The 14,632-nt window shown below is 37.3% G+C and overlaps 1 protein-coding gene across 3 annotated transcripts in view; it reads right to left on the bottom strand.

The window, feature by feature from the left end:
- The window catches only part of EXT2 (exostosin glycosyltransferase 2), an 82,146-nt gene that overhangs the window by 24,549 nt on the left and 42,965 nt on the right, over nucleotides 1-14,632 (bottom strand). For all 3 annotated transcript variants that reach the window (XM_068945565.1, XM_068945564.1, XM_068945566.1), the window contains one exon: nucleotides 7,610-7,799. In XM_068945565.1, coding sequence (XP_068801666.1) covers nucleotides 7,610-7,799 — 190 coding nt within the window. The remainder of the gene's footprint in view (nucleotides 1-7,609; nucleotides 7,800-14,632) is intronic.

Raw genomic sequence — 14,632 nt, 5'->3', positions numbered from 1 at the left:
ATTTCGATTCAGACGGTTTGCTGCACTTGCAATTGGAAGCAGCAAAGGATAAGAAAGAGGAGTGAGAAATACTAAGTATATTCTTGATGGTACAAACCGAATCCTTGCCAGTAGTAACAGTAACATGACAACTTAACATTAAAGATATAGTTGTTGACTAAAAAAATGGCATTTTGATGACTGGATAGGCATGTACGTACAAACATGGTTTTTCTAATTTACTTTTTCAATAAGAACAGCTTAGAGTTTCTCATGACTTCTGATTATGTGGCAGCAGAGTACTAATTCACGTTAAGCTCAGATTTCCCACAACTTACATGAAGCCCACTTTCAAATGTAAAAAGGAAAATCCTTTCCAGGGGTTGCGTGAGGCAGAATAAGACCAGCAAACAACTGTCAAAAAACATCCTTAAACATGCTCTCTTTGTATACCTCCAATTGCACAGAATCCCAACTACCGCCCTCAACCCGCACGTACTCTCTCTAATCTTTTACAAGATCTCTTATCTGATGCTCGTTCTAACTGGCCTACAGCAGCCTGTATGAATTCCAGTGATCGCACATGGATGATGGAAGCATTACAAGTACTTTTTGCAGTCTGGAAGCCTGAACAACAGAACTTAGCTGGTATACAAAGTTTCAAAAATTTGTCGGAAATAATATCAAACACATCACATTTATGTTATTACCAAAATTTCTAAAAAAATGATGTAGTGGAGAAGTTCATCCAGGCACTTTAGCAGCTCAGACACAGAGCTAAATCTCTAAACAAAGGTACTTTCTATCCATATTACCATTTTTTTATTGGTCTACCGTAATGCAAGAATTCCTACTATACATAAGGAAACAGAATATTGGTTTCTAGTATGTAATATAGAGCCGCAGCTAGGTTCGTTAAGCTAAACTTGTAGAACAACTTTATTGGGAAATAACATGATAAAATGATCATTAAGTCATAGACAATATTGTAATTTTCACATAAAAAGGGAAGGTTTTGCAAAATGAAATAATTCATGGAAGACTGAAACATTCATCAAATAGTTCTTCATCTAATTAGGAAGTGGCATCAAATACATTGTGAAGAAGCCACATTAATTCAAAACCTAAACCTAAGTTCAAAAAAACATTCCTTTCAGTGCCAATCATTAAAGGCACACTATACAAAAAAATGCACCATGGAAAAAAGGGAAACAAAAAAAGAAGACAACTCTTTCTTAAGGTACAGTAATCCATAGAACATCCCGGTGTTTTATAGTAGTGTTGCCCATTAGTAGTACCAAACTGAAATAGAAAAGTATAATAATAACCATAAGCCTCATAGCCTGTATCTTATTCTGAGTTTATCAGCAACTTAGCTCCAAGATACAACTGACAAAACTGATGCAACTACACAGAAAGTACACACTCTTTAAAGTAGTCTTCTGTTTTTTACAAAATGGAACCTAAAAAAGGAGTCAAACTACCACTTGTCTAGTATCTTGTGGCATATTTACTAACAGTGATGCACTTATACCTTTTTTAGAATCTTTTATGTGGTATATAAGATTGTGTGATGAAAAGTTAGTGGAAATTTCTATCATAAACTGTTTTCTTGAATTCCAGAATCAGTAATTAAGATTCAAATTCCAAAGAAAGAGTGAAAGTATTTGGCTGAATAGAGGAAAAAAATCCTGTCTATGCAAATATTTCCAGGAATAGACACTTGAACCACAATGTTCATTTTAATGAATGCAGAGTTAGTTAGAAAAAAATCATTTTCTCCTATATTCCAAAGTTTTTAGCTATTTTCTTTTATTAATACCGCGCATGTAGTCGTGAGTCTGCCAACACTACTCTTTGTACACAGGCTTCTTATAAACACTGTATGTCTGAGTATATACGCAATACTCAACAAAAGATACAGATCATAGATCACAAGCCCTAAATCCAGAGTGCACTTACAACCGGCAAAATGATCCTGAAAGGTGTTCAGGTGCCACATTAAAATCATCATCACATATGACAGTTCCCCTCTGCTGTTTTACACATAAGATCCAACATTTTGACCATGAGAAATACTCTGAAAATCTCCAAAGGTCTGCACAAGACTTTTGTGTTGCTCATATGTTTCTCTGCTGTAGCTGTTATATCTTTTTCCTAAGACACCGGTAATATCCTGAGTTCAAAAGCAGAAGATTAGATCCTTGGTTTCCAAACTCATCCAAAGCACAGTGTTCCTACTCTGGCACCCAGACTCAGCAATAACATCAAAACACACAGTATAGCTTCCACCATATATGCCTATGTCTACACGTATCTCTCAAGCAGAAAGTATGGAAAGGAAGTGTGTTCATCAGCCAAGCAAAATAAAGACCAAAGCACAAGATCTCCTTGAATCTATGCCACTTCAGAAGCTGACTTGCTGAGTGATCTTGACAGATTCATCTCTATGTAGCTCAGTTTCTGAAACTGTAAAATGGGATTAAGCAGTGAATCTGTAAGAACGTGGCCAGGGCACAGAAATATTTGTAAATGTTTTGAAATGATATACTTTATAGTTATGAAAGTAGTTTCGTAGTTTCCTATATTGTTTTTACTTTTACTTTGATTTTAAAGAACATACTTTAGCTTTCCAATTAGAACACTCAGCATCTACCTAATAATAATACCATTAAGGTCTTTCATAACAATTTTAAACTATAGCTCTTAAAGCATTTTACCTAAGACAATATTGCTGTATTGCTTTTATAGACGTGGAAACTGAGCCACAGTAACAAATGAATTGCTCCCATTCAGCAGGCAGAAATTGCCTGCCAGGTTACTGTCTCAGTTCTAAGAACCATCCACCTAAGAAAATTAACCAAAACATTTGCGGTTTTTTGTGCCTAATAATTTTTTTCTCTTTCTCAAGAACCTCGTGAGAGAACCTCTGAGCCCCTTTGCTGTGTTCAGGCGACTGGTATGGCAAGTGGCTTGTATGCCAGTATGGCAGGCAGGTACATAAAGATCAGCTTTCGAAGGCTGCACTAGTCACCTTATACTTCCTTCATACGCAGTGGAGGAAAAAAAGATCATTCTAGGGGGATGATTAATTTCCCTCTAAAATAAATATCTAGGCAGACTAGATGCTGGTGATTATTTCTTTTCACTGATTATAAAGGAAACAGTGATGAGCTCAGGCTTGCACATGTAACTCTCAAACATCCAAAGTTATGAGAGTCATCCTTGACGACTTCATATGAGCAAGAGAAAAATATTTTTTAAATTGCTGCTGGTTCCTACCCTTACATATGTCACCATTTTTTCCTCCAACTTTACAATTCTGTATGTTATTTGGGTGAAATTTTTCCAATTAGGTATTCAATTAATCAGTTGCTTATTAAGTAGGCTTTGAACTGAACTAATACACTGCTTTACTTTTAATTATTTTTCATAGCTGCAAAAAGCAGCTTCTGTGACTATCAAGGATTACAGATCGCTTCCAAACACACTGAAAAGCTGTTGCAACAGTCTTCTAGACAGAAGTAACAATTCATCACCAGAGAATTTGAAGCAGAAAAAGTAGCCTTACCAGTTGTAATCTCATTCCATCATAGAACAAACAGAAATTTACCCACAGACCAGGACCAAAATACAAGTCATAGTCACCCACATTACCGTCAGTCAACGTGACAAGAAATCCAGCCTTTCGTCAGCCAGATCAGAGCTGTATCCGTCCCTGACAGGAACAGATTTGCAAAGTTTGTTCTCCATGTATCTGAAACACACCACACACCTACTTCCACTTCCCAGTGCAGCAACTGAGATCAGCTCCTGATTCTTACCTACATCGAGGGACATTCAGCAGTACTGATGGCAGAATGACCAGAATTCAGTTTCATCATTGGTCTGAAAAAATCAATGTTCATTTTCAGGTCATGCTGACAAACGTATCTTTTTCACTCAAACTTTAATAAATGCTTAGGCCAAGCAAAAAGAATTTTAATCTTTGTGGAATGTGGCATTTTTTTAATTACATTTTGTACAAACATATTTTTATTCTGTTCTCTTCTACAGAGTGTGCTGAGTTTCATTATGCAAAGGTATTATTCCCAGTATATAAGTATTCATTTAAAAAAAAAAAACCAGCAACACCGATTTTAGAATTTGCGTGTACTTCAACCTTTCCATTTCCAGGAACATATTCTCTCTGAATATTTCCAATACATGTTGCTCTGATGACAATGCCAAGAGTATTCAGTGTCATTTTTAATTAAAATATTATTCTAGTGTTGGTGAGAGAAAGAACGGAGCTGCCACATGTCACATTTGTGTAGCACTACACCAGCTACATCTCAGGACACCCAAATCCAAGTCTCAGTTTACTGCACGCCCTCACAAAGGAAAATAACTTTGATGTCTTTCACCCAGTCCTCCAATTTATGCATATAAAACAAAATGAAAACATGAAGGATTGCAATGACAAAAGCCAAGATTTGTTTCTGTACAGAAATGTGTCCCTTATATGGAAACGACCAGGAAATACGGCACTTGATGCTCGGGGAGGTTAAGCGCCTCAAGCTTTACTATAACCAATTAAAAGAGAATAGCCATAAAAGTGCCGATACTACTGTAGGGTAATAAACTAGTCTTTATCAGTGACAGTGGTGCACATTACAAACTTCAAACTCATTCCTTGCCCTAATCCATCAGAAACTTCCTGGCTTTAACAGGCTATAAATGGCAGAAGCTTTGAAGTCGAAGGATTAGGCTCGCTAATAGACTGAATGAGAGACTAGCTGAAGAGCCAAGTGGAACGTCCTGCATGGATCTGAAATAAAATAAATTAATTTAATCAAACTGACCTCTCTTTGGCCACGGCCCAGGAGATTACAACAGTTGTAAGAGCAATAAAGAGACAAGGGACACTAGAAACAAACAGTTATTTACCACAATACAATGCTCAGTCTAACACAAGGGCAAAACTGCCTGAGCTCTCAACTGGTAAACAAATCCATGAACTTAAAATCAAGAGGCAGAGGATTTTTTTTTTTTTTGAGACGGGTTCATGACTTAGCACTTCTCAAAGCAGAAAAAAATTACTCACTTTAATTTTCAAGAATTTCTAAACGTAAGTTTAATAAAAACGGTTTAATAAAAATATTATCATCATAATTTATTATCTTCAACTCTCCTTTACCTCAGGCTCACTAAAAGGAAAACATGGAAACAATTCATTTGGGTCAAATTCATATGCATTCAGTGGACACATCTTCATAGCTTACACAACAGATTTTATATAATATCAAGCATGTTTGTTTTCAGAAAAAAACCTTCCTGCAAAAATGTCAGTATCATCAACTTATACACACCACTTCTCTCTTCAAAATATTGTAAAACATTTAATAAATCACTAAATTTCAGATGTTTAGCACAACAATGTTAAAGAAGTGTGTGAAGCGAAAAACAAAGCTATTCCACTTTACACTAGAGCAACTGGCCAATATGGGAAATGAGCCAGGTCAATGGAAGTAATAGCTTGGCTCTTGGGAAGCTGTCAGAAGATCATAAGCTGAAACAAGTGGTCACAAATTAATTTTTACATTATATCTTACTGCTATGCAGAATAACTCATTTCCAAGAGTGGAAAAAGCAGCAGCCAAAGCTGCATTCTGAAAACAAATTACAAAGCAAGAAACTCTAAAGACACGCTTCATTTAAAGACGGCTGAATTCATACAGGTCTTTGTCACCAGATTTAGCAATTTTTAAACACTTATTCTTAGAAGGAAATACTTCTTTTCCCACAAACACATCACCTACATACTCAGAAAAGAATGCCCAATTCCTATGTATCCCATACAGGAAACAAACTCATTCAGAACTACTATATCTACATTATTTAACCACAAATGAGAAGATTTATTAATTAATTGCCCAAAACAATGCTCAGGATTTTAGGATAAGTGTCCGTAACTTGGAAGAAGCTCCTCCCACATAGCAATAAGCACAGAAATGAAATGAGCACCTTCACTGTTGCTGTCTCACACTGGGGACAACCCAAACAACTTTCCGTTATGCAGGGCAATGGCTCCTGGCTCTCCTATTCACTCCAGAGTGATTCTGTGAAGAAGCTCCCCAATGTCAGGGTCTGTACTTCCAGCAGAGGTTGTGGGAGAAGAGCAATGGCAGAATGGGCTCATGATGCAGAAAGTAAATGGCTGGGGAAAAAAGGGACTGATGGGAGACAGCAAAGCCATGGAGCGTGCAGTGATATTACATGGAGAGGAGGGAGAGACGTGGGATTAGAGTCTTGGTTTGGAAAGGTAGGCAGCCAACTGCACGACTGACATCCTTGCCAAAGGGGTTAATATATGACAGAAGAGTATCTGGGGGATCACCGAAATGGGGTGATGAGGTTATTCGGTAAGAGAGCAGAAGTGATAGGGTCTTTGAGCTTTTGGTCCTCATTTGAAGGAGACATAGCAAGTGAAGTAGAATACCTGAGCTAAGAAGGCCTAAGGAAGGCCTAACAGAAGGCCTATAGAAGGCCTACTATAGAAGGGGTTAAAGTTTAACCCCTATGCTCTTGTCCACTACCGAACAACAGTTGCTGAATGACAATACTGGTGGAGGTGGAGCTGATCAATACAGCTATGGCAATAACAGCTTAGGAAAAATTAAACTTTTCCATGCAGATCCTTGGGTAGAAAAGGTTGTAATGGCAGTTTTGCTATTTGAAGTTACATTTGAACGAAAAACAATGTGTTGACACGGTATGGCAGCATGCTATGCCAGCAGAGGCCCATGCCAGAAAGCACAACCTCATTAAAAACTGAATTCAGAGTTTTACATCACTGAGTTCACACTTGGGTCATTAACATACTTCTGAAACCAAACGTTCTCCCAAGAATCTACAGATTTCAGTTATTTGGGAAAAGGTCTGTGAATGTGCCCTCATTTTACAATAACCATGAATTTAGAAGTTTAAAATATCCTGCAGGCTTCACCAGATTCGTTCATAAGGGATATAACATAGTAGTATATGTGCCAGAAGCAGAAACAATTACATAAAGGCTCATATGTCTTTTCCTGTCTCACCGGGCCAGCCTTAGCATTTTCACAGGATATTCTGTTCCAAACTTCTCTTTAGACACCCGAAACGTCTCAAGTTTTCATGTCATCAGTCAAAACATTCGCTTATTTTATAGCTCTACGCGTTCAAAACGCTTTGCTGCTTTGAACCAAATTTACTCTAGAAAACATTCTAGCAGGGTAAGTATTCACTGCGATGAGAAGTGTTTACAGAGAATTAAAACAAAGCACTGACAAATAAGGTAAGTCTCTCCTTACCCCTCCCCCTAAAATAAAGTTGAGAACAACGCTTCTATAACTATTGCATCTGTTACCTTTGATTCAGGAACTGGAGCAGAAACATTGCCATGATTTTTTCTTTTAATCTACTTTGGCCTTTCTCATTTCACTTTCAAGTCACCAAAAAATTCAAATTTATTATTCTGAAAGTAACTGCGAAATGGTTTTAGAAGATATATTAAAATAAAGTAGAAGAGAGGTCACTTTGTAACAGGTGCAACTGGCAATCTACCCCCTGTTTAACAACCCCCTCCACCACAACTGCCACGAGGTCTTACCTTCTGGTGGATTCTTATTCTGGTTGTTCCAGACAACTAATAATTTGGATAGACTAGGCACTTTCGACACTTCAGTGATGACTCGGAAAAGGCTCTCCACCCGGTCATAGGTCAGAACTATAGCTGTGAAACCTTGGGACTGCGGTGGGATCAGTGGAAGGAAAAGTGGGTTACTCACACTGCTCCATTTCTGTGAAGGAGAACAGGAAAATGATTCAATTAAAGTGAATTATTACAGTAGAGAGGAATTCACATAGCTAGAATCTAATTGTCCGACTTGGAAGGTGTTCAAATTAGGAATGCTGATTCACCACTTCTGGCAAAAGTGGGCTTCAACAATTTTGCAAACCCTTCCTTCCAACCTCTTCCTTAATTCAATTTTCACTTTTGCCTAATTGATACAAGAGGGGTTTTAGAAAAAAAGTTAAGTAGAAGGGGCGGACAGACTTGTGGGTAAGGAAAACTAAGGTGAATTTTAAACCTAGCTAGCGTGGCTCAATTCTCATTCACTAATCACTACTTCAAGGTATTTTTTTTTTTTATTGTCAGGACTCAGTAAGCAAACAGAGACTTAATCAGCACTACAATTTCACCAGGGAAAAGAGTTTAAAACAATAAAACCAATGCAGCAAAAACATAACCCTGACATAAAATAGGCACCCAAGTGAAAAAGGCAAAAGCAGGCACTAATGTACCAGCTTCTACAAAACTGTGTTTGTTCAATGGAGTGAAAAAAACCTACTGCATTAAAAAAAAAAAGAGGCATGAGACGCAAAAATCTATTTCAGAGAGTTATCTGCTCCTCCTGAATTTTAACTAGGGCACCCCTTTTAAGACTTTAAAGGTCTTATTTCAATACACTGCTAGAACAAGAAAGCCAGCTCAACTGACAAGAGACAAGACAGACAATTACATTTGCACTGAATGTGCCAACTGCATTTGGAGCCGATGCTGGGGGGAGGAAGCAGGGAAGGAAGCATTCGGTAGGAATGAAAGAGCGGGAGCAGGCATTGCAACCTCAACTTTTCCACTCCAGCTTACGTTCCAAGCACGATACTAAGGGTAGGACAGAGCAGCAAAGGGAAAAACAAGACCTTTTGGGAGGAGGTGAAAAGGGGAGCTGGGAAAGCAGAAACTTGATGCTTTTCTGCAGGGAAGTCTTGAATCTTTGCCCATAAAAAACTAAGAACACTCATAATAGGTTAGTAACTGCTAGCAGTTTCCAGAAACACTGTGCGAATCTTCAGCTAAACTCATACTGCAGCTCTACTTGCATCAGTGGGAACATTAAGTTTTACAGATTCAAAGTTATCAGCTCATATTTGCAGGGAATAAACTTTGCAATTTTCAGTTTCCTTATTTAGTCTTTGGATCATTTTTCCTTATACACCTTATATACCACCTTTCTCATCTGTGACTGATGACATCTTTAGCCAGAGTATCCTTCATCACCACAAGGACAGGAGGAATACGGAGCCTATTTTACTCAAGGAGACCATAACATTTTGTCTATTTTAGCATAATAGAGCAAATTATGATGTGAATATTATTTCCCTCTACAAACATATGAACAATGAATGGGGAGGATAAATATGCGAGGTGGAAAAGAGCCACTTAAATGTGAGTGCAGTGCCAGCACACAATCCTATCCATGGCAGCCTAAGGATATGTTCCAGGCAAGGATTTGTCAAGAGAAGAAATATCTTGCATTAGAACTACTGATACAGCTGGAAAGAAACAGACTAGTTTTCAGACGTACAGGTTCTTTTTCAGGTCTGGTACAAGCACTAATTGATAAAAACTGTGTCTAAGGCTTCTAATAGAAGGCATGAAGTTCTGGTTTCCCCCAACAGGAGTAATAGGATAATGTATGAATAGTAATAGCATAAAATGGAACTTTGGTTCATGAAAGGGACATGGCAACCTGTAATAGCAGAGGACTGCACCAATAATGCAGAAAATATGTATCAATTATGTTATGAACTGATAATGTGCAGAGACAAATCATCTTTTAGATTATATTTTCTAAAATTAAAGCTTTTACAAATGTTTTTGCTAATTTTATGAGAAGACTGGTGGTAGACAGGGAGAACCCCTTGCTTTGGCTCTAGCTTCAGTAATTTCTACATTAAAACACAATCTAAATGTTATCAGAGCACAATCCATCTCATTAATGCTTTAAAGACTCATCTCCACACACTCCCTGTCCCCCAGGCTGCTATTTCCCAAATGATCCTTGCAACGTTGAGAAGCTTTTTAAATAATATTCAGAAACCTCTTTGTATTAATACCTGTGAACGTCCTACTCAGCAGAGCGCCAAGAAAATCTTATGTTTCTGCTCTACAAGAAGAAATAACTGGTTAAGTAATCTTATGGACAATATTCTTTTCATTATATGCGGGTGAGTTCTGCCATCTAAATTAATCACTCTCACTTGAAGTCGACTTTATTTAGCAATTTTTTTTCTGGCTACAGCACTTCCTAAGAGATGATTTGCTGTAATACCCCCGGAAAAAGATAATTCTCTTTCTATCATCTAAGACTTCTTAAGGATTTACAGAAAAAATAAAGTATGTGTAGATATAAAAATGATCATGTTTTCTCTTAAAAACATAAGTTTTAGGTACAACATTAAAATTACAACTTTTACTTTCAGAAAGGCACGGAAAATTCTTCCCTGCTAGCTATAACTTAGGAAGAATAAGACAACTTCTCAGGTGTTTTTGTACACATCTACTAACAAGCAGTGGTGAAGGGAAAAGCCTGTAGATTGTAACGGATAGGAGAACCAAGCCTCTCATTTGAGAAAAACATTTCAAAAAGGCAATTAAGCATTTCTGAAGTGCCATTAAGAGCCAACCCCCTGCTGCCTGCCTAAAGAGTGTGTCTACAGTCTGAGACCTATTGACCCCACTTTCTGCAGGAAATCGGGCAAATTCAAGCCTCCATAATTTACTCAAGTCTTCCAGACTTCTGCTTGGGAAAAGCAAACCATGCAGGCAATTAATTCAACAGCAACCTAATTAAATCTCCATTATGGCAGCAAATCATGCAATGGATGATGACATAGAGATTGGTTCTCCCAATCACTTCTCAAGAAACCAAGCAGTGAGCGATCGTGATGGAAATCCTTAAGAGCTTTCACTCTCAGAAAGAAGAGCAAGAAGCAACAGCAGATTGATCGTCCATCACTCTTCTTTGACAAAGTGCTGACATTCAACTATGGATAAGACAATCCTTTACTTTTGCCCTCCCAGCTAATATCTTTACAGGAGCCAGGATACTTAATCTAAAATTGACAGGTTGTTTACTGTCAATCATTTTTATGGGCAAAAAGGATCAAGTTTCAAATGCCAGCTTCCTAAGAGTAATCTCCTGTCACTTCATCTTGCAATATCAGTTGTTTGACAGCTCTCTGCAGACCACATGAAAAGCTGAAGCAGTGGGACCTAAAATGACAGTGAGAGCTTAGAGATAGCCTGAAGTTGGAGAGAAGGGAGAATTCTCAGAATGGATATGCCCACAGGAAAGGATTCAAATTACTGCCGCTATCCCTGTACATGCTTTCCACAATTGTGCATGCACACATGCATGCACAGTTTCTACTTAGTAGTAAGGCATTTTCCTTTACTGTAGACACATTAAATATCACTCTCCCTGTTGGTCATTAAAAACAACCTGATTCCATTGTAGGAGAAGTTAATGCATTAAGGACAAGATATCAAGAGAGTTGAATTCTCCCTATTTGAGATGCTTAAGGTTGGACTTGATGGGGAACTTTCAGGTTAGAATTAACAGAGAATGTTTAAACAGATCATTCTTAGCAGCATGCAAAGTGAAATAGATACGAGTTCCCAGATGTCAGCTAACACAACTGGACTTAGAACTGGCCAATCATTATAAACGCTATAGAACCGCTAGAGTATTGGTGAAATACTAGACATAACTAAGACAGACTCCTACCCCAAACTTATTATTTAAGTGTACACTGAGACCACATAAAGAGACTTAAAAAAAAAAAAAAAAAGCCCCAGCAAACATTACAGACTACGTCGCAGAATGATCTCTAGGAACACAAGGCTCTAAGAAGCTGTTCCATATATTATGGAACAGGGTCAAGAACTTCTCAGCTATCATTTAGTGGGAAAATGAGGCAATAGCATTTTAAAATAAAATGCGACTGCTCCCACGAACAAGACAGTCGGTTTTCCTCCCTAAGTATTTTCAGCAACCATCAGATTTAGTGCTTGTTATAACTAACATACTAGTGAAACCACACAGTTTGAATGAGAACAACTCACTGTCATTTAAAAGCCTAGAGGTCAGGACTAGAGAGCATTAAACTGTACAGTAGCTAAGCAGTTCTTCCATACATCCAAGCAAAGCGGAGATATATCCTGTACCTCTGTGGGTATGGCTTTTTCAGCTAGGTTACTCTGAATATCAAATCCTAACCTCAATGTGGTTTCAATTATGACCAAAAAAGCCTTGATTTATTCTATTTTGCCCCAATTATTCAGGATATGTTTCTATTGAATGCTTTGAGAAAGTATTTCATCATACTTCCCATCCTCAAGTGGTCAAAGGGCAAAACCAAAGGAATTAACCCTCTCTGCTTCTCCAGAGCCAACCACAGTGCTTACATGCTGTAGAATTACAGTTCAACACCAGACTTCCCAGACTGGCCAAGATCCTCACCCACAAGTAACCACATCCCACCTCTAGCAGTGGCTAGCATTTCACGCTTTTGATGAAAATTATAAACATCCTCCAAAACATTTAGTCATAAGGCACACAGGAGTTCCTACCTATTCCACCTCAAACGAAAAAATCCGACACTGCTCTAGATCATGAATTTTGTTTGCCAAAATATATCACATAACTACAAAACTAAATAGTTCAGCATCTTTTTCTGTTTAGCCAGTTAAATCTAACCAACTGTCCACAGCCCTTCTAACTTGGAATCTTCTGGCTGAATACATTTTTTGACATAAAAACTCAGGTTCATCTCTTCAACTTATTATTTCAGTAATGTGCCCAACGATAGATTTGAAGTGAAAAGAAGAGAATTACTGAGAATAGAGTTCATATTTACAGTTTCCATAAGATTTACTTTCTTTGGAAAGCCTTTATCAATTTCATTGCCAGTTAGCTGTAATCCTTTATAAGACTATTCAAATACTTTGAAAAACAACTAGGAAAAGGCTTAATGTGTGGGGGTTTTTTCCTGGTCTAAGTACAAGTAGCACCTCCTGATCCCAAAAAATTCCCAATAATTTTCTGCCATGCTGTGGCATAACCTGAATTAGGAAAATTAAGCTTAATGTACCTTTCATGATCCCAAATCCAGAAAAGCCTGGGAGTATTGCAAAGATGACTTTTGGAATACAAAGCAACAGTTAATGACCCACATTATATAAAATAAAGCTGTACAGCTATCAAGTCACAAGAGGCACCAGGCAGTGGAAAAAAAGATAAGGACAACAATGAAGAGAGCCTCACCTTTGTCCAGCAAAACTTTACCATTTATTTGGGCACATCTCGAAATGAATTTTGTTAAGATTAAAAACATGCTTCTCACTTGTATGTTATATGTCTACTTCTAAACTAAAGAAAAAGCAAAAAGCTCTTAGAGGAAATAAAACCCAATAGTACTAAATGGTTACATGCAGATTTAGGAATTAAAATTTCATTAAACCAAAACTTGAAATCCAGATTCTGACTGTGAACCAAATCCAGAAGTTTGTTTTCATGCCTCAAAGAATATCATACTCTGCTGAAATAAAGTTGGTTGGCATGAGATACCAGCCATATAACACAGGATAAGTATGAGGTTAGCTTTCACTATGTAAGAGAAGAATCCTAACCTCTGGGCAGATAAGTTAAGGAATCAACTATCAAATCATGCTTCACAAAGAAAATTAATATTTCTATATCACTACACATGTGATATACACAACCTGCCCATAATATCAACACTGCAAAAGCATATTAATAAACTGAACTTTATTTATTCAAATAAAGTGTATGCGTCACCTAACATGGCAAATAAAGCAAAATTATACCCAGCTGATTCAACCATCATACAAGGAAGCTAAAAATACCATAGGTATACAAACCTAATACCATATCTATATACACGCGCACACACACGCCTATACATTTCATTGGAAAAAAAAATTCAGATGAGCATTGCCAAGAAAAATACTAGCTTGTTCTCATTTGCAATTAAACGTATATATTAACATTTGCTTAACATTTTAAAGATGAGAAGTAGTACTGAGATGGAAGCAAAAATAAAACATTGGTATCATCTGGGGACTGTAAGCTGTTAAATACTACTCAGAGAACTAAGAAATAGTTTAATTGTTTAATAAGTGTGTCTATTACGGTCATATTACAAATTTCTGTCTGGTAATTGGCTGAAGCCCACAAACTGTTCTCTAAATGAACCTCCAGCTTAGGCTTTGCTAAATGAATGGCATTTTTTGCACTAAGTTAATTAGGCTATTTGTTTTAGTTTAATCTAAATGACAGTGTTGATTCCTGCCTCACCGGGAGAAACTAAGTCTGGTAAAAAACACGTTTATTGTTCAGCATAGTGATATTCTCAAGTGATTATTAAAATACAGTCCATGTCATCCAAGGTCAAAACTCAAAAGCAGCCACTGGCACACAAGACCTAACATTATATATCACAATATGTCATAAACGGGTTTGAAAGAATTTTATCAGGAGCAACTAAAGAAAAACTGAAAAAAAAATCATCCTATTCTTTTTTCAGTAATCAATATATGTTAGGGAGGTACAAGGCAAAGTCCAGCGAGAAGTTAAATAATCTCAGAAAAATTGCATGTGAGAAACTAATTTACCTATATCAGAGCATAAGAAAGCGCTTAATTGAAGATACCATATCAAGTCTCAAGTCTAGGTCACTACTACTAATCAAGCGCAAACAGGTAACGATCAAAAAGCATACCGTGTAAGTCATCACTTTCTGCCTTACTGAAATGTAGCTGATT

Source organism: Struthio camelus, chromosome 5 (genome assembly GCF_040807025.1).
Source record: "Struthio camelus isolate bStrCam1 chromosome 5, bStrCam1.hap1, whole genome shotgun sequence".
NCBI lineage: Eukaryota > Metazoa > Chordata > Aves > Struthioniformes > Struthionidae > Struthio > Struthio camelus.
Note: the sequence above shows the minus strand (reverse complement) of the source record. Positions and strands in the feature narration are given on the sequence as shown.